Source organism: Dipodomys spectabilis, unplaced genomic scaffold, assembly GCF_019054845.1.
Source record: "Dipodomys spectabilis isolate Male_0828 unplaced genomic scaffold, ASM1905484v1 ptg000826l, whole genome shotgun sequence".
In the NCBI taxonomy this organism is placed as follows: Eukaryota; Metazoa; Chordata; class Mammalia; order Rodentia; family Heteromyidae; genus Dipodomys; species Dipodomys spectabilis.
Genome location: NW_024871503.1, coordinates 55,166 through 77,381, shown reverse-complemented (window position 1 = coordinate 77,381; position 22,216 = coordinate 55,166). Strand labels below are relative to the sequence as shown.

The window sequence follows — 22,216 nt, the reverse complement described above, 5'->3', positions numbered from 1 at the left end:
CCGTGAAAAGACATAGTATTGGAGCAACATCTGGGTGTTTCTTCCAGCGCAAGGTGCCCTGCATAAACACTCAGATTCCTGTCATGTGAGGCTCCCATAGCTAGTGGAGGCAGCGCTCCACGTGGGGCACAGAGCAGAGGGTTTGTTTGCATCGTGCGTCTCGGTCTTATGAAATGGGCAGGATCTCCACACAAGAAAGCAATGGCTCCAGAGAGGTGAAGCGTGCGGCTCGAGGTCACACAGCATGGAAGCAGCAGAGGTAGGGTTTGAACCTGAATATGTGGGGATTTCATGTGGCTGGAGGATGGACGCTGTCTGCTCTTCCTTGGGGGCTCTATTTGCTCATTTCTGGCACGATGATGATTCTCTGGGTGTCGCTGGAAAAGACCACAGGCCGTCCCTGGGCCTTGGTTTTGGGAGGCCACCCAATGAGAGGCAGGAGGCTGGTCAGGACTGCGTTGAGCATGGCGGTCCCGTAGCCCCAGCCCAGCCGGCACCTCCCGCCATGCTGCACTGAGGAGACACCGCAGGCTTCTTTGGCAAACGGGGAGGCCAGGGCGGCTGGGAAAACCAGTAGGCCTGTGACGGTGATGGCAGCTGCAGGCAGCAGAGAGACAGCCAGCGTTGCCAAGGGGCGCAGGGGGATCGCCCCACCCCTCACTTCCCAACGCCGCCACTTCCCAGGCTCCTGCCTGTCCACTCATTATCCATCCACTTCCCACCTGCCATCCATCCATCCACATCCACGTCTACCCACCCACCCACCTACCATCCATTCATCCATCCATCCACATCTACCCACCCACCTACCATCCATCCACAACCACCCTCCCACCTGCCATCCATCCATCCACATCCACGTCTACCCACCCACCCACCTACCATCCATTCATCCACATCCACATCCACCCACCCACCTACCATCCATCCACATCTACCCACCCTCCCACCTGCCATCCATCCATCCACATCCACATCTACCCACCCACCTACCTGCCATCCACATCTACATCCACCCACCCACCTGCCATCCATCCATCCATCCACATGTACCCACCCACCCACCTACCATCCATCCATCCATCCACATCCACATCTACCCACCCACCTACCATCCATTCATCACATGTACCCACTTACCCACCTACCATCCATCCAGAACCATCCTCCCACCTACCATCCATCCATCCATCCATCCACATCTACCCACCATCCCTTCACATCCACATCCACTCACCCACCTACCATCCATCCATCAACATCCTCCCACCTACCATCCATCCTTCCACATCCACATCTACCCTCCCACCTACCATCCATCCATCCACATCCACATCTACCCACCCACCTACCGTCCATTCATCACATGTACCCACCCACCCACCTACCATCCATCCATCCACATCCACATTCACATCCATCCACCCACCATCCATCCACATCCACAACCACCCACCCATCTACCATCCATCCATCCATCCACATCCATCCACTTACCCACCATCCCTTCACATCCACATCCACCCATCCACCTACCATTCATCCACATCCTCTCATCCACCTGCCACTCATCCTTCCATCCACCCATCCATCCACCCATCCACCATCCATCTGTCCATCTACCCATCCATTATCCACTCATCCATTTATCTACCATCCACCATCCATCCACCCATTCATCCATCTATTCATCCATCCACCATCCATTTACCCACTCACCCATCCATCCATCTATCCATTACCTACTCATCCCATCCACCTGTCCACCAGCCAGCCACCCATCCATCCATCCACCTACCCATCCAAATATCCATACACCCACACACCCATCCATCCACTATCCACCCATCCGTTCACCCATCCGCCATCCACTTGCTCACCCACCCACTCATGCACTAATTCCGCCAAGCTGTTGGGGCGACAGCACTAATTACTAGAGAAGTGAAATAACCACGAGGAACCGCCTCTCCCGCATCACAATGGCTACTGCTCAACAAATAGAAAGGAAGGAGAAGAGAAAGTGTTGTCACAGATGTGGAGACGGGAGCCGTGGAAGGATCGTTGGGAGAAGGTGGCGGAGCTTCAGTGAAGCCGCGTGCTGCAGCCCCGGCCCGTGGGCCTCACGCAGTGCTGTCTTCAACAACCAGGAGGCCCGGGCAGGGCGTGTCAGTGCAGGGCAGCAGGGTTGGAGGCGGCCCTGTGAGGTGACCCGAGCTCAGCGCAGTGGCCTGGTCTGGGCAGAGCCCTGGGTGAAGCTGGGAGTCTGACACAGGAAGAACTGGCAGAGAGATCTCAGGGCTGGGGTGCGTAAGCCACAGAGAGCCAACCTTGGGGGCTGGAGCGCCCTGAGCCTGGAGCAGGGGAAGAGAGGAGGCTGGGGGGGGGGAGAGGCGGGGGGTGCAGACAGGGGAGGAGCTGTTCGGGTTTGCAGGGACAGGTCATCCAGGCCCCCTGGCCTGATCCCATTTCATCTTCAGAGCAAGACCTGTTGGTCCAGTGATTTCGGGGCTGGCTGGGGGGGTGGGGGGTGGCGGGAGGTGGCACCAGGGAGGTGGGGGAGGGGCTCAGATGACAGGTGGGGATGGGCACGGCTGTGTGGAGTGTGACCTGCCCGACTGTACAGTACCATGGCCCTGGTGAAGATGATGCTGAGTGGAAGGAGGGAAGGGAACCCATGGGGGACAGGTCCTTCAAACCGGGTGGGCCCCGGACAGGTGTGGGCAGCAGCATTAAAGTGTCTACCTTTCCCCATTTCTTTTTTTGTTTTCTGGTCGGTCGTGGGGCCTGAACTCTGGGTCTGGGCACTGTCCCTCAGCTCTTCAGCTCAAGGCGAGCGCTCTACCATTTGAGCCACAGCACCACTTCCGGCTTTTTCTGCTTATGTGGTGCTGAGGAATCGAACCCAGGGCCTCATGCATGCGAGGCAAGCGCTCTACCACTGAGCCACCTTCCCAGCCCCTCCCCATTTCTTAATTGCTTAAACTAGCAGGAATCTTTGAGCTCTGACCTAAGAAGCAGACTGCTCACAGGTGCATTCATTCCTTCGTCCATTCATTCCATCTTACTGTGTATGTGCGGTGGGTTTACCTGACGCTGCCTGGATCCCCGGCATTGGGCCGGTGCCGCTCCTTGGACACAGCCCTTTGGGGGCCAGGGCCCAGGACAGGAGGAGGGCAGCACTGCAGCCTAGCAGGAGCCAGCCGCCCAGGAGCAGCACGACTGAGACCTGGCCGGGAGACAGGGTGGAGCCGCTGCTGCAGGAGCAGCTACTAAGCACCCCCCCACACACACACACACCCCAGGAGCTCTGAGCTGCCCTCTTCCCTCTGCTACTGGTAAACTGTGGTCTGGATGTGAGATTCAGACCCAGTGTCCACCTGGCCCTGTCTGTATTATATGCCCGAAAAGCACTTAAGTGTCCACCCTGTTGTTGATTTTGGCAACGTGCAACACAACCAGGCCTTAGCTTTCCAGGTAGGTTGTGTACTGCACATCTCAGAGCCTGGGGTGCACCCTCCTAGATTCTCAGAGTGATGGCTGTGATTTTTCCAGCAGGTGGCAGTATAGAGTCCTAATGAATGGGTACCATTTCCTCTTGATTTACCCAAGAGCTGGTAGCTGCCTTCAGAATCATCGTGAAACACAGGGTGCCACACTCCACCTCACCCTACACCTTTGGAGCCTCTAGTAGAGGCCAGACTGGCATGTTTGCAACGTTTCATGGGTGTTTCTGAAAGGCGGCTAGGGTGAAGAAGTTGTGTGCTCAGTTCTAAAGAGGCTTTAGTGGATGTTCAAAGGCACTGGGGCACCAGTGAGGAAAGGAGCTTCAGAACCTCTTGTCTGGGTATTGGGCCTCTAGGCTGGAGGGTTTCACGGGTCCCTGGGAGCCTGGTGACTTGCAAACGGCAGGTCTCACCTTCCAGGCAAAGCCAGGAATGTCGTCTAGGGACCTGAAGGCCGCACAGCTCTGGTTTCGGCTGTCCCCCGGGGGCCAGGAGCAGTAGGTGAGGATGCCAAAAGAGAAGGTGGGCGTCTGGAACCAGGCAGGCGAGACCAGGCTGAGAGCCGAGACGCAGGTGAGGGACAGGCCCAGCGCTGCCCTCACGCCGCCCACCATCAGGAAGCGTGGGTGACCTGGAGGTCAAGGGCAGGTTAGCAGGGCCACTGCGGGACCCAGGCGCCCCCAGCCCGGGACTCACACGGTGGTCAGAGCCCAAGGCATCCTCCCCACCCACGCCTGGCCGGAGCTGGTACTGGCCTCAGTGGGAGGAGCAACAACAGCAAAACTGATAGTGCCGAGCTGGGAAGATGGGCCCAAGAATACACAGTGCCACCCCACCTGTGCATGGCCCACCACACAGCCAGGCAACGCCCCTCATGGTTCCCACTTTCCTTCATGTATCCATCTGCTTCCCATTTATCCACCATCTACCATCCACCATCCATCATCCATCATCCACCATCCATCACCCAGCCACCATCCATCCATCTACCATCCATCATCCACTATCCATCATCCATCCACCATCCATCCATCCATCCATCCATCATCCACCATCCATCACCCATCCACCATCCATCCATCATCCACCATCCACCATCCATCCATCATCCATCCATCCACCATCCATCATCCACTACCCATCATCCATCCACCATCCACCATCCATCATCCATCATCCACCATCCATCACCCATCCACCATCCATCCATCCATCCATCCACCATCCATCATCCATCACCCATCCACCATCCATCCATCATCCACCATCCATCCACCATCCACTATCCATCCATCCATCATCCACCATCCATCCATCATCCACCATCCACCATCCATCCATCATCCACCATCCACCATCCATCATCCGCCATCCATCACCCATCCACCATCCACCATCCATCATCCACCATCCATCACCCATCCACCATCCACCATCCATCCATCCACCATCCACCATCCATCATCCATCATCCACCATCCATCACCTATCCACCATCCACCATCCACCATCCATCCATCCATCATCCTCCATCCATCCATCATCCACCATCCATCATCTATCCATCATCCATCCATCTACCATCCATCATCCACTATCCATCATCCATCCACCATCCATCCATCCATCATCCATCATCCACCATCCATCACCCATCCACCATCCATCCATCATCCACCATCCACCATCCATCATCCACCATCCACCATCCATCCATCATCCACCATCCACCATCCATCATCCACTATCCATCATCCATCCACCATCCATCCATCCATCATCCATCATCCACCATCCATCCACCATCCACCATCCATCCACCATCCATCATCCATCCATCCACCATCCATCCACCATCCATCATCCACTATCCACCCATCCATCCATCCACCATCCATCACCCACCATCCATCTATCCATCATCCACCATCTACCATCCACCATCCATCATCCACCATCCATCACCCATCCACCATCCACCATCCACTATCCATCATCCATCCACCATCCATCCATCCATCATCCATCATCCACCATCCATCCACCATCCACCATCCATCCACCATCCATCATCCACTATCCACCCATCCATCCATCCACTATCCATCACCCACCCACCATCTATCCATCATCCACCATCTACCATCCATCATCCACCATCCATCATCCATCACCCACCACCCATCATCCATCCATCATCCATCATCCATCCATCCATCATCCACCATCCATCCATCATCCACCACCCATCAACCATCCATCATCCATCATCCAGCCATCATCCCTCCATCCACCATCCATCATCCACCATCCATCATCCACCATCCACCATCCATCATCCACCATCCATCGCCCATCCACCATTCATCATCCATCCATCATCCACCATCCACCCATCCATCCATCCACCATCCACCATCAATCATGCATCCATCATCCATCACCCATCATCCATCCATCCACCATCCATCACCCATCCACCACCCATCCATCCATCCACCATCCATCCATCCATCATCCACCATCAATCATCCATCATCCACCACCCATCATCCATCCATCATCTATCACCCATCATCCATCCATCATCCACCATCCATCATCCATCCATCTACCATTCATCATCCATCCACCATCCATCCATCCGTCCATCATCCACTATCTATCATCCATCCACTATTCATCCATCGTCCACTATCCACCCATCCATCCATCCACCATCCATCCATCCACCATCCATCCACCATCCATCCATCATCCACCATCCACTCATCCACATCCATCCATCATCGACCCACCATCCATCCATCCATTTAACTTCAATCCATCCTTCCACTCATCCACCATCCATCCACCCTCATCCATCCATCCACCCGTCCATCCCTCATCCATCCGCCACTCCAAGCCCAGCCCTCCCAGGAGCTCGTGGCTTAGGCTTGCGGCCTGGTCCTTCACTCGGGCCGGCCCTTTACATGTGACAGCACCCCTGGCCTCGGACACCCGGCAGCCCCTGGCCTTTTCCCTGCGGCGGGGCCTGCGCTAAGCTGTCGGGTAGCTCAGGCCTCAGTTTCCCCAACGTAACCTCGGGGAGCCGGGGTCGGGGGGGGGGGTAGGACGTCCCTGACGGTGGTGCTGGATAGGGAGAGGCGGAACCTTGTCAGCCACAGGATGGGCCGCGCGTCGTGGCGAGGTGGAGGCGGGGCTTCCCCGTAGGACTGCGCGTGCGCGGGGCGGGGGGGCGGAGCCATGGCTGAGGGAGGGGCTCAGGGCTTCCTCCGTGGGGTTGGGACCCCCTGCCCGCGGGCGAGACCGGGACAGTCCCCCTGCTCCCCAAATTAGCCTTTCCCGTGGGTGAGGCAGACCCCGGGGTGCAATTCCCCGCAGGTGAGGCCGTGGCTCGGCCTGGCCCTGCCAAGCTCTGGGGTCCCCGCCAGGGGAGCCGCGAGGGGCGGCGTGCCCCCCCTCTGCGCCCACCCCGGTCCCCACGCAGCGCACGCGCGCGCACGGGCGCGCGCGCACGGGCGCGCACGCACGGACGCGGGCGCGCGCTTTCCAGGTGACGCACGGGGCTCACAGCCAGGCTTGGGCCTGGGCCCAAGGCCCACACCCAGTCTAAGAACTTCATTCTATAGCCAACGGGTCTGAGGGCTTTGGGGGCTGCCCGGGGCGGGGGCTCCCTGCCACCCCCAAAGAAACAGGAATCGGCCATCAGGAGTCCCTGGAGAGCTGGGGATTCGTCCATGAGCTCTTCTGCCCCGCGCGCCCAGCTCCTCTGCGCTGCTGTCCATCGGGCCCGGGCCGCAGGGACCCTCCCCGGCCACAGCTCCACCATGCACTGCGGGCACCAAGTCTCTCCCTCCCTCTCTCTTCAAGTCTAGAGCTTGTGGACAAGACAGATATGCAGGATAGGGCTGGGAAGGTGGCTCAGTGGTAGAGCGCGTGCCTTGCATGCCTGAGGCCCTGGGTTCGATTCCTCAGTACCACAAAAGCAAAAAGCCGGAAGTGGCGCTGTGGCTCAAGTGGTAGAGCGCTAGCCTTGAGCTGAAGAGCTGAGGGACAGCGCCCAGGCCCAGAGTTCAGGCCCCACGACCGGACCCAAAAAAAAAAAAATATGGTCCATCCACGCATCCACACTCCTATCTACCCACCCCACCCATCCATCCACCTGCCCACTTGATCCACCCATCCATTCACTTAATCTACAAAACCATGTTTCTATCCACCCAACACTATCCACACACCCTCTACCCATCCATCCACCCACCCATCCATCCATCTACCCATCCACCCTTCTATCCATCTATACTTACATCCCTGCATTCTTAATCCACCAAAGCGTCTCTCTATCCATCTAACCATTCATCTACCCACTCTCTATCTACCCATCCATCCACTCATCCACCCTTCTATCCACCCACCCATCCATCCATCCATCCACCCATCCATCCATCCATCCACCCATCCATCCATCCATCCATCCATCCACCTATCCACCTTTCTGTCCATCTACTCATCCATCCATCCATCCACTTATCCTTCTATCCATTTATTCATCCATCCATCCGTCTTCCCACCCATCTACCCACGCATCTACCTACCCATCCAGGAGATCTGCATGTGCTGGTTGGGGATGGAGAGTTACTCTTTCTTTTATCCCTTTGTCTACTGCTCAGCCTGGGATGTCCAAGCAAGCTGGCTGTGCCACCGGGGACAAATTATGTAGGGGTCCTGAGACTCAGTTTCCCCACCGACAAAAGAACAGCCTTGTCCTAGACTAGCCAGACTTCACATTGGGAAAGAACATAGGGCTTGCCATTAGGAGATTTAAGGGTGGAGTGTTCGGCACAAATGGTAGAGTTTATCTAGCAGTGCGAGGCCTTTGGTTCAAACTCCAATGAAACTGAAGCTGATTTAAAATCATACTTGCACTCTCCACACAGACTCCATTTTGCCTTCTCTCACCACCACGGCTATGTAATTTTAGAGGCTCCTGAAACCACCAGGGCTCGTGATGGCCCCTGGACAGCGCTTAGGCCCGGCCCCACTTCTCCCACCCCTCCTCACCTAGGTGGTGGATCCTTCCAGATCAACTCTCTCCTGATCAGCTGCCTCCTCTGATCCAGCTCTGAACAGAAATTCAAGCTTAGAAAAGGTCTCTTTCCTTTTGAGGGAAAGATTCGGGTATGCAAACAAAGCCAGGACACGTGATAGCAGGTGTGTGTGTGTGTGTGTGTGTGTTTTCCTTCCCAGGTCCCAAGATCACTTTCACTCAGGCTGCTGGCAAAGAGGGAGTAGCAGGCCTCAGTGGGGGAGGGGCAAGGATATGGGATTTCCCAGGCAGGGGACAGCACGAGGGCTGAGCTGATCTGTGATTAAACACCAGGCTCAGGAAGTCTTGCTCTCCTGTCTTTCTTTGGCCCTCCTATTTCAAGTGCGTAGCACTGGCTTATGTATTTTTCTGTAGTCTGGCAGCTCTTTCCTGGAGGTCATGAATTCCCTGAAGTCAGGTTAGAGCTCAGGATCTGGGTGCTGCCCCTGAGTTTTTGTACTCAAGGCTGGTGCTCTACCAGTGAAACCCCACCTCCCCATCCAGCTGGTTAATTAGAGGTGAGTCAGTTGGACTCTTGCTAGAGCTGGCTTTGAACCACGATCCTCAGATCTCATCCCGCCCCTCCCCCCCCCCCCCCCCCCAGTAGCTAGGATTACAGGTGTGAGCCACCACCATCTGGCTGTTTGTCAAATTAAAAACAAATGATTTATTTTTCAGACACAGTCTCCCTACCTAGCTCAGGCTCCTCCTATAAGCCTTGAACCCATAGTCCTGCATAATAGGCAGGGGATTACAGGTGTGTGTCACTACACCAGGCTTGCTCTAAGGCAATCTTTTCTAGGTCTCTTTCCCCACCTCCAAGTCCCTTTCCTTCCATCCTTAAAAGCAAGTGAAGGTAAGACTTGCCTCAGGCCCTGTTTTCCAAGGGAGCCAGACAAGAGATTCCATCTGTGTGACCTTGAGCAATTTGCCTAACCTCTCTGGGCCTTAGATCCCTCTTGCATAAAAGGGAGTTAATTAAGAGGGCTGCAAGGTTTAAAGAGACAGCGCAGCCAGCACTGGGCTTCTAGAAACCATAGTTTGCATTAGGATCCCAGGCAACCTGGGATGGAAGAACAGAAAAACGATTCCACACTGAATTTGATGGCTAGGTGAGGTGGTGGCTCTGGCTCCGATGCTGAGCTGGTTTCTGCGGCAGTGAGTGAACTTACGGTCTAGCAGGTGAGACCAGAAAAGCAACGGGCAGGTCACCTGCAAGATGGTCAGAGGTTTCCGGTTACGTGGCCTCCCTGGGTCACCGGGGAGCGTGTCTGGGTGGACCCGAGGCTAGCATTAGGACCTCAGCTACACGCTGTCATTAAGCTAATGACAGACAGCAGAGGGCCAAGGCGTCCCCCAGGGACGTGGCCCAGGCCGTGCTGGCGCTGACGGGAAGCGTTGCAAAGCAGATACGCGTCTCACCTCCAAGGAGCAGGTGAAATGCTGGAGAGACTAAACAGGTAACAGCACCCACCCCACCTGGGCCTGGCCGAGCTGTCTGCCCGTGGGCTCCCGCGGGTGGGGCTGTTTAAAGTCACACGGATGGAAGCCATGCGGTTTCTGATCCGGGCCCTGGTCTCAGTGGCCGCAGGCTGAGGGCCCGGCTGATGTCCAGGCCTCCCCAGGCCCGGCTCCCTGGAGGAGGCGGGATTCTGAGACTCTGAGGGGAGGAGGCCTGCGCTCGGGCCTCCAGACCAGCAGAGTCGGGGCTGGCTGTGCAGCAAGGAGGAGCCAGCGGCCGCTCACCCAGGGGATAATCCCCGGGTGTGTGCTGGCTCCCAGGACTCGGGAATGCAAGGGGAGGCCGAGGGACGGGGTGTGGGGGGAGAGCCCTCCCCTCCCAGGAAGTCCCGCCCTCGCGGACCAGGAGGACGCTGGGAGTTGTAGTTTACCTCTCCCCACCCGCTCAGGGAAGAAGGGCTGGCGGCTGCGGATGCGGGTGGAGGTGGCGGGCAGGACGGGGACGCATCTGGGCTGCGCCCCCGCCCCCCCCCGCGACGTGTGTGCCGGGAGGGAGGAGGGAGGGGAGCGGCCTGTCTGCCTTGGGCACCGACTCCGTGCCCGGCCTGTCCCGGGCGCGGGGGTCGGCCGTGGGTTCGAGCCCCTTCCCGGACCCTCTCTACAGCAGCAACAAAGCACAGCAGATGACGAGCCAGGGGCCGTTACATTGTTTAGATTTGGCCCCTCGTCCCCGCCATCTCCTGCCCGGGCCCAGAGCTGGGCGCCGGCCGTGGCTGGGCGGGGGGCCGGGCCCACCGAGCCCGGGAGACCCGGCCTGGGAGGGGGGAGCGGCCGGGGACGCGCTGCCGGCCGGGCGCCGCGGCGCCCGCCTGTAGTTCCAGCCGCCCCTCCCGGCCGGGAGGGGGCGCCGGCCCCGCGCGCGCGCGCAGGCCGATCCGGATCGGAGACCCTGCGACCTCTGACCCGCAGGGGCGGCCCCGAGCCCGGCGCCCGCGGGCGGGCCGGGATCCGCGGCCGCGCTGGGTCCGGGGCCTCGGCGCGCAGGCGCCGCCCGCCGCGGTCGCCGTGGCGACGGGGCGCTTCCCGCGCGAGGCCCCGCCCCCCGCAGGCCCGGCTGCGCGCGCCGCGCGGGCAGGTGCGGCGGCGGCGGGCAGGTGGCGGCGCGGCGCGGGCGCGCGCGGCTCCGGGTAGGTGGCGGCGCGGGGGGCGGGGGCCGAGGCGGGGGGCGCGCCCGGGGGCTCGGGGTCCCCGGGTCCCCGGCCTCCGCGGCGCGGGGGGGCGGCGGCGGGCCGGGGCCGCCGAGTTCCTGGCCGGCCAGGCCCGGGGGAGGAAAGTTGGCAAAGTTGGCGGAGGAAGAGGCGGGGACCCGGCGGATCCCCGGGCGCGCGGGAGCGGGAGCCGCGGGCGTGGATCCCGGGGGGGATCCCGGCCCCCCCTCCGGCCGGGCCGCGGGGATCTGGTGGTCTGGGGCCCGGGGATCTCCGGGGATCCCGTCCTGGGCCCGTGGGGATCCCGACGTCCGTGCGGGCCGGAGACCCCGAGTGGGCGCGGGCGCCTCGCGGGCGGAGCCGGGCTCGGGGGTCCCGCCGGGGACCGGGGACCGGGGGCGGGGCGGGGCCGGGACCTCCGCCCCCCGCGCGGCCTCCGATCCCCGGCCTCCGATCCCCGGCCTCCCCTCCCCGGCCTCCGATCCCCGGCCTCCCCGCCCCGGCCTCCCCTCCCCGGCCTCCCCTCCCCGGCCCCCGGCCCCAGCCCGGCCCGGAACGGACTGAACCTGTTGCAAAGGAAAGGTTTTCTTTGAAGTTTCTCGGTGACCTTGACCATCTTTGCTGAACAAAATGGGGTGGGGCGGGGGACCCCGCCTCGGGGAGGGGGGCTGGCCGGGGGAGACCCGGGGTCCGGGGCTGTCAGCCGGGGCGCCCCGCCTCGCCTCCCCTGCCCCGCTGGGTGTTTAACTTGGCCAGCCAGCTGCCCCTCCAGGCCCCTCCTCCGGTGGAGAGGAGCCCCGGGGCGGGTAATCAGTAACCCGGGCTTTGGGAGGAGGCGCCCCGGTCCCTGGGCCAAGTTCCCCTCTGCACACCCACGGCCCCATCACCCCAGGACCCCGGCCCTTCCTTCCTTCCCTTCCCTTCCCTTTCCCTTCCCTTTCCCTTTCCCTTTCCTTTTCTTCCCTCCCTCCCTCCCTTCCAGTTGCGGGGTTGACATGGCCCTGGTCTCCTTGTTCCTTTGTTTTTTTTTGACATCCGTCTTGAAAGGAGTTGGAAGGATTTGCACGCTTCCTGCCGGTGCAGCTTCCCAGCCCAGGGTCCTTCCTGCGGTGCTGCCCAGGCTGGCAGCTTCCCCCACCCCCAAAGTTGATTGAGCAGCTACTACAGGCAATAGATGTGTGGTCCTAGTCCGTGGTACTCCAGGACCCGATCTGCCTTCCCCGGTGATGGAGGGTCTAGCTCTGGAGCGGTCCGGCTGCCCTGGCCCTGCTGTCTCCCGCTGGCTGGCTCTGATCTGGCACCTCCCCTCGGGGGCTGAGGGCGGGTCCTGCTGACCATTTGTTATCCTGTCTCCAGCTAACTCAGAGAAAGATCTGGGATTGCCTGAGATGTGTGTGCCTCCTTCCCTCCCTCCCTCCCTCCCTTCCTCCCCCCTCCCTTCCTCCCTTCTCCTCCCTCCCTTCCTCCTTCCTTCCTTCTTTCCATCGGCTATTTCAGGATGGTGGATCAAAGAGGAGGCTGGTAGCCAGTCTATAAAGGGCATGGTGTTGGTGTAGACAGGGCAGATGTGGTGGGAGTTGAGGGCTGTGTCTGCAGCTGGAGCAGGTTGGAATTCAGGGAGCTTGGTTTCCTGGACAGTGTGCTAGCTGTGGGGGGGCAGAGTTGTGCAGCATGGACCCCAAAGATGGAAGAGCTTGAGCCCACGCTGGCAGTAGGCCGGAGACATGGGGTGTTGGCCAGGAGAGGCCATGCTTAGCGATGTGGACTTTATTCCTGGGCAGTGGGGCACTGCAGAAGGCTCTCTGTGGCCCAGGCTGGTGGAGAAGGTGGGGGCTGAGGGGGTGCTGGGAGAATCTGGCGGGTTGGACTTGGAGCAGGGCCGGCAGTGGTGCGAAAGCCACTGGCGATGTGGATCTCGATCTGGCTCATTCAGAAGCTGGTATTTCATTCAGCTCCGCAGACCTGCCCTGGCGCCGCTGTATGCACACCCGTGTTGCCCACCCGGGGCCTGGGAAGTCCCTGGGGAGTGGTGGGGTGCCCTCCTCCCCTACTCACACAGCCAGGTCTCTGGAGCCCCCCGTGGGGGGCTCACTCCCAGCATGCACTCTGTGGTTATTTGGAGCCACCAGGGTGGAGGGTAGGAGAGGCAGAGGCTGGTGCAGTGGAGCCAGAGCAAACCCTGGAGGCTTCCTGGAGGAGACTTCCTGGAGGAGGCTTCCTGGAGGAGGCTTCCTGGAGGAGGTGGGCCTTCCTGATTGTGGCTCTGGGCAGGGTGCTTGTATTTAAGACTCAGCTGCCAAATATACAGAGCAGGCAGGCAGGGTGAGGAGGTGGTTGGTGGCGGATGGTGGCGGTGTGGGGCTGAGGGTCCACACGGTGGGATCACAGGTGTGTGGGGGAGGGATCACAGGTGGGGGGGGCGGCGTGACTTATTCTCGTCACCACAGCCTGTCTAGGGGGAGTGCTCCAGGCAGGGGGCACCTGGCCCAGCCTGGGTGTGTGTGTGTGTGCGTGTGTGTGTGCACCTGCACATGTGTGGGGACCAAAGGTGACACCTGAGCTGAGCCTTAAGGACAAGCCGGGGAGGGGCCAGGCGAGGGGAAGGGACAGCCGTCCCGGGGAGCCTGGCCCTGAGTGGCCGGCCCAGCCCCCAGGGCGTGTTGAGCACACGGGATTGCTGGTGTGCACCGGGATTGCTGGTGTGCACCAGGCCAGGCTTTGAGTTCAAGCCTCAGGATAGACCTATGTGCATACACACACACACACACACACACACACACACACACACACACACACACACACACACACACACACACACACACACACCCCCTAGCTGGGAGTGGAGGTGCTGGGATTTGAACCCAGAGCCTCTTGCCGCATGGAAGCCACCCCCTCCGGGCCATGCAGTCCTCTAACTCCAGTGGAGTGAGGGAGGCCGCGGCGGGCACGGTTGCCCCTCTGTCCTTTTCCCCCCTTGGGTGCCACGCATGTTTTATGGAGTGTCTTTTGCAGGCAGGCTCCGGGCTTGTGAAAATTCAGAGGCTCCCCTGGCCCCGGGACCCCCCGCCCCCGCGGGCTGCGTGGGGGGCGGGCACGCAGGCCGAGGGGGACTGGACTCTAGAGCAGGAGTTAGGGAGTCAAGTGCCCTCTGCGATGTTGTCTAGCGCGCTCCGTGGCCACTGCGAGCGGAAGTTGTGTTGCCAAAGCACGTGTGGCCTGTGACCTTCGCTGTGTTCACCTGTCACTGTCAGCGGCAGGGGACAAGCCCAGAGCCACGCCGGGTCACCAGATGCCCCCGCCCCTCCTCAGCCTGCACTCTCTTGGGCCCCAGTCTCTGTCTTGTCTGTCTGTCTGTCTTTCTCCAAGACCACACTCAGCTGATTATCTGCTAAACGTTGTACCTCTTTTCCTGCAGTGCTAGGGTTTGCACTCAGGGCTTGCGCTTTTGGCAGGCACTCTACCACTTGAGCCATCCCCTGGCTTTTTTTTTAAATCTTATTTTTGTCGGTGGAGATGGGGCTTGAACTCCGGGCCTGGGCTCTGCCCCTCAACCACTTTGTGCGCCAGGCGAGCGCTCTACTACTTTGAGGCACAGCGCCACTTCCGGTGTTTGAGTGGTTCATTGGAGATCAGAGTCTCATGGGGACTTTTCTGCCCAGGCTGGTTTTGAACCGTGATCCTCAGAGCTCAGCCTCCTGGGTAGCTAGGATGACCGGCATGAGCCACCAGTGCCGATGGCTCTTCCGGTTTTTTCTATAACTTGCGTGATATGTAGGACATGAGTTATCCCTGAGCCATTGGGGTTGGGATAAAGAGTATTGCGAGTTTCTCCAACCTGCCCAGGTCCCTGGCCCAGAGTCTCTGACTGCACCGCAGGAAAGGTGGCCGCTTCTGTCACTTCATTTTTAACCCATCCTGCCAGGGACTGAAGGGAAGCATGGCCAGCTACATAGCGCGTGCTGGAAATATTGTATCCATCGGGGATTTCTGTGCAACAAACATGTCCCTACAGCCTCAGGGATGGCTGGCACAGGACAGAGTGTTCTGACTGGCTGGCACCAGCTGGCACAAGGTGGGAACAGGTGAGGAGCTTGGAGGTAGGCTGCCTGGACTCAAATCCCAGCTCTAGCTGGGCACCAGTGGCTCTGGCTTATAACCAGCCTACAATCTGGAGGATCACAGTTTGAATCTAACCCCAGCAGAAAAGTCCATGAGACGCCCATTTCCAAATAACTGGCAAAAATCGGAGAGGGAAGCCTGGCTCAAGCGGTCGAGCACCACTCAGAGAGGTTGCATCCCTTGCTGAAAGGCACAGCGCCTGAAAGGCAGGGGTGAAGCTGGAGATGCTTCTGAGCTGACATGCTCTTCCTCTCTGCTGCCTTCCCAGTCCTGACCCAGCAACCCTGGCCCGACCCAGCCAGGCACTTGGTGGAAGCTTGGGGACTTGTGCCGGCTTGGGGCAGGTGGAATGTACTGGGGAGGGGCAATGGTCCCGGGTTGGTTTGTGGTGGGAGCTGGTTGGCTCAGGCCTGGCTTCCTGTGTGGCCTAAGCCGGCTTGCTCCACCTCTCTGTGCGGTTCGTCATCTTTCCCCTTGGAGGTGGTGGAGGCGAAGCGAGGTGCGTGGGCCGGCCGGCTCCTGTCCTGGCTGCTGAGCCCTCACAAGTTTTGGGTCATTCCCGGGGCTTGAACTCACAGCCTGCGTGCTGTCCCTGGGCTTTTTTTTTGCTCCAAGCTGGCACAAAGGATAAGCGTCTCACGGCCTTTCTGGCCGGCTTTTTTTGAACGCGGTCCTCCAGTCTCAGCCTCCTGAGTGGCTGGTGCTGCAGGCATGCTCCACCAGGCCCGGCCGCAGCTGTGTTTTCCGAGGCCTGGGCTGGGCAGGCGCCGTGCTGGCTGTCCTGCCGGCTTCTTCCGTTTTCATCCTGCTTCCTCGTGGGGTTGGCCTCTGGCCTCTGTCGTGTTTGCCTGATGTGGGTGAGGCCCTGCCGGGGGCCGGGGACACCAGCGTTGCCCCCGGAGCTCCGCCGCCTGCCCTTCCCTGGCACCAGCCCGGGCCGGGCGGCTACTGCCTGCTGGGCGGCATGAGGCCTGGCGCCCCGGCCTCCTCTCCCCTGTGCATGGCTGTGACTGAGCACATAGAATGTCCTAGAAAGTTCCAGGCCTCCTGAGGCCCTGGACCTGCCTGCTTCTTTGCTGTGTGTCCTGGGAGAGTCCCTTCCCTCTTGAGCCTTTCTGTCTCTGTCTCCCTCTCCCCATTCCCTCCCTCCCTCCCTCCCTCTCTCCCTCCCTCCCTCCCTCCTTTCCTCCTTCCCTCCTTCTGTCTTCTGTCCCTCCTTCCCTCTCTTTTTACTAAAAGGGCAACTGGATAGTAGATGGCAGACATTATGCTGCTGTACCTTCTGGAAGAATCCTTACCCGTCCTTTATAATGCCAGCGTAGAAGAGCAGCACTTGCCGGTGCTAGCTTCCTGCGGTGCTGGCTTTGCGGCCAGGCGGGTGCTGGGTGCTGGGTGCTGGGTGCTGGGTGTGCTGGGTGCTGGGTGCTGGGTGGTGTCGCCTCTCACCAGATCCTCAGTATCTCAGGCGGTTGGTATGGTGAAGCCCTCTGTAGTCTTGGAAATGGGCTCAGGGAGGCAGAGCCGCCCCCGCCACCGGCTGGGGCTACGAAGTCCAGCTCTGCAGAGGGCTGCAGAGGGCCCGGACCCCTCAGGAGAAACAGCCCCTCCCCAGCGACAAGGCTCCTTCCACCTTTGCACTGGTGGAGGCCCCCAGACCCAGCCTGCCCCCCACCCCTGTCTCCCCACCGAGTGGAGATCAGAGGCTAGTGGACTTTCCTGCCTGGACCGGCCTCAAACTGTGATCCTCTAGGTCTCAGCCTCCGGAGTAGCTGGGATTACAGGCGTGAGCCACTGGCTCTCAGTTTAGAGCCAGTCGCGTTGGAGCACTTTAGGACTGGGGTGTGAAGCATCTGGGTGACAGGCTGGGGGGGCCCCAGGGCCGGCTGGGCTGGCTTCTATCCTGTCTTGACCCCAGCCCCCCCTTTCCCCCCTTGAACTCATTTCAAAGGCAGAGCTGGTGGGGAAGGCTGAGCAGCCAAAAACTGGGGCGGGGGGGGACTTTGGGAATGTCCAGAATCCCAGGGGACCCCGCAGAGCAGGTGCCAGCCCTGGTCCCCAGCTGCCGCCGGGGTGTGGGGTCCACCAAGTGTCCCCAGCGCTGAGGCCTGACTCACCCCAGCCGGGGGCCATGGCCGATCACAGCAGCTGCTCTGCTGCGGGTGGCAGGCTTGCACCACGGCGCTCGGCTCGGGCTCTGAGCGATCGGACTGTGCTCCGCGTCTTGGGGGCACAGACCACGTGCGTGGCTCTTGGGGGCGTGGGGTCCAGTCCTGCGTGACTTGGGGGTCAGTTCCATCCCGTGGCCATGGCCTGTGGTGATGAGGACCCCCCTGGGGTTAGCCCTGCCCCCACCTGCACACGGCCCTCACCAGCCAGCCCGATCACTATCACCCAGCCTTCCTGTCCCTGCCCAGGCCTGGCCCCCCGCCAAGGCAAAGCTGCGGGCCGCCCAGGGCCCGGAGGTGGCCGAGTAAGCTGAGCTCTCCAGCCTGGAGCCGCCGCCGCTTCCGGAGGACCGGCTCTGCCCCGGGGAACAGGGACAAGGCAGACGCTGCCTCCAGGTCTGGCAGCCCAGGGGACCGGAGGCCAGAGAAGAAAGGGCCTGGGGAGCCGCAGGGCCGGGAGAGGCGATGGCGTGCCCTCACAGGTGAGCGGGGCGCGGGGACATCGCTCTGCACCGCTAGCCCTGTGATCTTGCATGACTGAAGTGCACTTTCCCCTGTGTGGAACGAGGCGATGTAGGCTCAGCCAGCAGGGTCGCCAGCCATACTGTGTGCAGACCGCTCTCGGGCAGGTGTGTGCTCAGTGCCTCCCCAACTGCTTTCTCACCCAGCACATCTGCACTGACAACGGCAGTGCTGACGGAGCCTGAGTCCACTGAGAGCAGAGCTGACTGAGCCTGAGTCTATTACTGGCATTGTTGACTGAGCCTTAGTCCACTTACAGCAGGGCTGAGTGAGCCTGATTCCATTACTAGCAGTGCTAACTGAGCCTGTGTCCACTGAGAGCAGTGCTGACTGAGCCCGAGTCTATTACTGGCAGTGTTGACTGAGCCTGAGTCCACTTACAGCTGTGCTGAGTGAGCCTGAGTCCATTACTAGCAGTGTTGACTGAGCCTGAGTCCACTGAGAGCTGAGCTGACTGAGCCTGAACCCAACATATGCATCATCTCAGTAAATTCACTGAGTCTGCCTCAGGCATCATAATCACTGCTAGTAATACCACAGTGTATCCCGTTCTTTATAGGGTGTGTGTGTGTGCGTGTGTGCGCGTGTGCGCACGTGCACACGTGTGCATCATGGTGTGTGGGATCCGTGCCAATTACGGCTTCTGCCTGTGTGGTCCCAGGCTGTCAGTGGAAGCGGCAGCTCTGGGCCGGCTCCCCGTGGGCGAGGGGAGGCAGGCGCCCCAGGAGCCCCTCCCGGGATGGCCCTGCAGCTTTCCCTTGTCCGCGATGCCCCAGTGCCGGGGCTTTGGCTCCCCAGGACCCTGGTGTTAGCCGTGTCCCAGGCCTCCTGTTTAAGTGCTGCCAGATCCCTCGGTGAACACCGCACCTGTGAACCTGCTCGGGTCCGGGCAGGGCTTGCACAGGTGAACGTCGCCGGGGTGCATGTGGAGAAGGAGGTGCCTTCTGGGCCCAGCCACCGCCGCCTCCACCGCCGCCTCCAGCTGCCCTGCCACCATGGCTTCCTTTCAGCTTTTTTTCCCTTTTCTTCTGGTCCTGGGGCTTGAACTTGACCTGGTGCTGAGCGCTTTTGCTCAAGGCTATCATTCTACCCCTTGCGCCATGGCTCCACTTCTGGTTTTCTGGTGGTTCCTTGGAGATAAGAGGTTCATGGAGCCGGGCTCACACCTGTAATCCTACTACTCAGGAGGCTGAGATCTGAGGATCACGGTTCAAAGCCAGCCCGGGCAGGAAAGTCCGTGAGACTCTTACCTCCGATAAACTACTAGAAAACTGGAAGTGGCGCTGTGGCTCAAGTGGTGGAGTGCTCGCCTTGAGCTGAAGAGCTGAGGGACAGCGCCCAGGCCCAGAGTTCAGGCCCCATGACTGACCAAAAGAAATTTAAAGAAAAAGAGTTTCATGGACTTTCCTGCCCGGGCTGGCTTTGAACCATGATCCTCAGATCTCAGCCTCCTGAGTAGCTAGGGTTGCAGGCGTGAGCGCCTGGCTATTTTTCTATTTAAATAATGATTTAAATAACTATTTAAATAACTGTTTTAGTGAGATAGTGTTTGCATACCATCTGATTCAAGTTGTATAATTCAGTGGTTTTGGTGGTTTTCACACACAGGGGCAGCTAGTACTGGGATCAAGTTTTTGAACCTTGCTAGGCTCACAGAATGCAATTCCAGCCCTGTGGCCCATGGCGCAGCGCTGAGCCGCCCTCAGGGGACTAGTCTGACCTGGACATTTCATCTGAGTGGATTTGTGTGGCCCGTGGTCTTTTGTGACCCACTTCTTTGACTGAGAAGCAGGAGATCGGGGTATGACATTCCTTTTTTATGCCTGAGTACTACTCCTTTATAGACACGCCACATTTCAAGTACACGCGTGTGCGCGCACAGATAGACAGATACTATTTATTGTATTGCTGGACTCGAACTCACAGTCTAACCTATGCTAAGCAAAGAATTCTACCACTGAGGTCAATCTCTAGACCCTTTTCTTTTTGTTGGTCGTGGGGCTTGAACTCTGGGCTTGGGCGCTGTCCCTGCGCTCTTCATCTCAAGATGAGCGCTCTATTGCTTGAGCCACAGCGCCACTTCCGGTCTTCTAGTGGTTTATTGGCGGTAAGAGTCTCCTGGACTTTCCTGCCCGGACTGGCTTTGAACCGTGATCCTCAGATCTCAGCCTCCTGAATAGCTAGGATACAGGCGTGAGCCACCGGGCGCCCGTTTTGTTTTGTTTTGTTTTTAATGGAAATAAGCCTGTCACAGTGGGTTATGCCTGTAATCTTAGCTACTTGAGATCAAGGGGATCTTGGTTAAGGCCAGTCCTGGAAACATAGTTCTCCAGACCCCATCTTAACAGAAACAGTCGGGCATGGTGGGGCACGCTTGTCATCCCAGTGGGATGGGAAGTGTGCACAGGAGGATCGCGGTCCAGACTGGCTGGGGCCCAATGTGAGACCCAGGGGCGGGGCTGGTGTCCGTCTGGGGGTAGGCACCGTTTCCCGTTTCCATGCACCGTCTTTGCTCGCACCCCTCCCCCCGGGGCTCCCGGGTGGCCTCTGTGCGCCACGCCAGGGCAGGTGCCATGTCCGGCGGCAGCGGGCGAGGTGCAGGGCAGCTCGGCGGGCCTCGCCCCCGGTCTCCAGGGCCCGGTCCCTCCCCGCCGCTCCCCGAGGCCGCGGCGCCGGGCAGCGGGCTCGGCGGGCTGGCCCATCGTCCCCTGGGGGCCCCGTGGCCCACATCGCAGCCCGTCCCCCGATCCCACGGTGGACCGTGGCAGGATTCCAGGCCTGGCATTGGACGGCCGCCCTCGCTGCTGTCTGCGTCTGGGCCTCGCCGTTTGGGGAGGGGTGTGTGTGTGGGTCTGTGCAGGGGCCTGGGGCCTGCGTGGGCAGCAGGGGCTGAGCAGGGCCTGGTGTCGGGATGGGCCCAGCTGGACCTGGGTTTGAATCACCTCCTCCTGCGTAGTTTCCTCGTCTACTAAATGGATGTGTCCACGGCGGGCACAGACGGGGCTGCTGGAAGTTTTACGGGTGCTCAGGCCCTGACCCCGTTACGCAGGGCGGACCCTGTCATACGGTGGGGCTGTAGTGGATCCCTGGGTGGCCGGGAACGTGAGGTGGCCAGCCTCAGTTTCCCCATGTGCACAGTGACAGGGACCTTTTCTGGGTGGTGCTGGGGAATTGAACTCAGGGCCTCACACTTGCGAGGCAGGTGCTCTAGTGCTTGAACCAGGCCCCCAGCCCTTTCGCTTTTAGTGTATTTTTCAGGCTGAATCTTGAGCTTTTTGTCCAGGTCAGCCTTGGACCTCGGTCCTTATTGTACTTCTGCCCTCCGCATAGCTGGGTGGCAGGCGAGAGCCAGCACATCAGGCTGGTAGGTTGAGATGAAGCTGTGCCAAGTTTTCCTCCTGGGTGACTTGGAACTTTGATCCTCCCGATGTCTGCCCCGAGCAGCTGAGATTACAGGTGTGAGTCACCCCACCGGGCTCCTCCCAGGAAATATTTACAGGCCCCGTGTGAGGGGCCTGACCCGGGCTGCAGCCCGACCTTGCTTCTTCGGACTTCCTGCGCTGCCGCGATCTTGCCATCTCCTGGCTTGTGGCTGAATGCTGGGCCTTTTTACCCCTTGTGAGGACAGCAGTCATGGAATGACGGCCCCCCAGATCCAGTGCCACCTGTGTAAGACCCCGCTGTCACCCCATTTGGAGCTAGAGTCCTATGCTGAGGCCCGGGGCTGGTGGGGCTGGGGTGAGGAGAGGCCTCCACGCGCAGCAGGAGAGGCCGCCTGGGGTGGGCTGGGGCCTAGAGGGGGCCTGTGGGGAACTTGGGCTGGATCTGGGGGTGGGGAGTGGCTTAAGCAGATTGCACCCCAGCATCTGTCCTCCCCCACCCTGCCTTTAATCGGCACACTCCCCCCCCCCACAATTCAGGTCGGGGAGCAAGGTCACCCCTCGAGGGACTGGAGGCCCAGAGAGGTGGAGCCATCTTCCCAAGAGCACACAGCCAGGGTCTCCGGCCAGGGCAGGGCAGGGCAGGGCTCCAGCCCCACCAGGTGAGGTCAGCTCCCCGAGGCTGCTGCACCCCCCCCCCCCGGCCGGGGATCAGGGTGCAGATCTTCACCAGCCTTGTGTGCAGATGGTGGTTCCCGGGGTCTCCGTT

General features: G+C 60.0%; 2 protein-coding genes across 2 annotated transcripts in view; one reads left to right on the top strand and one right to left on the bottom strand.

Moving 5' to 3' along the window:
• Positions 1-151: 151 nt before the first annotated feature.
• Tmem211 (transmembrane protein 211) lies at positions 152-4,117 on the bottom strand. Its single transcript, XM_042673433.1, has 3 exons — positions 3,917-4,117; positions 3,088-3,226; positions 152-597 (listed from the first exon to the last, which is right to left on the bottom strand). The coding sequence occupies exons 1-3, from the start codon at positions 4,115-4,117 to the stop codon at positions 335-337; spliced, it is 603 nt and encodes a 200-aa protein (XP_042529367.1). The 3' UTR covers positions 152-334.
• Positions 4,118-11,217: 7,100 nt separating this feature from the next.
• Positions 11,218-22,216, top strand: part of LOC122102686 (uncharacterized protein KIAA1671-like) — a 55,582-nt gene continuing 44,583 nt past the window's right edge. The window contains exon 1 of the mRNA XM_042673427.1: positions 11,218-11,244. The gene's annotated coding sequence lies outside the window, so the exon portion shown is untranslated. The remainder of the gene's footprint in view (positions 11,245-22,216) is intronic.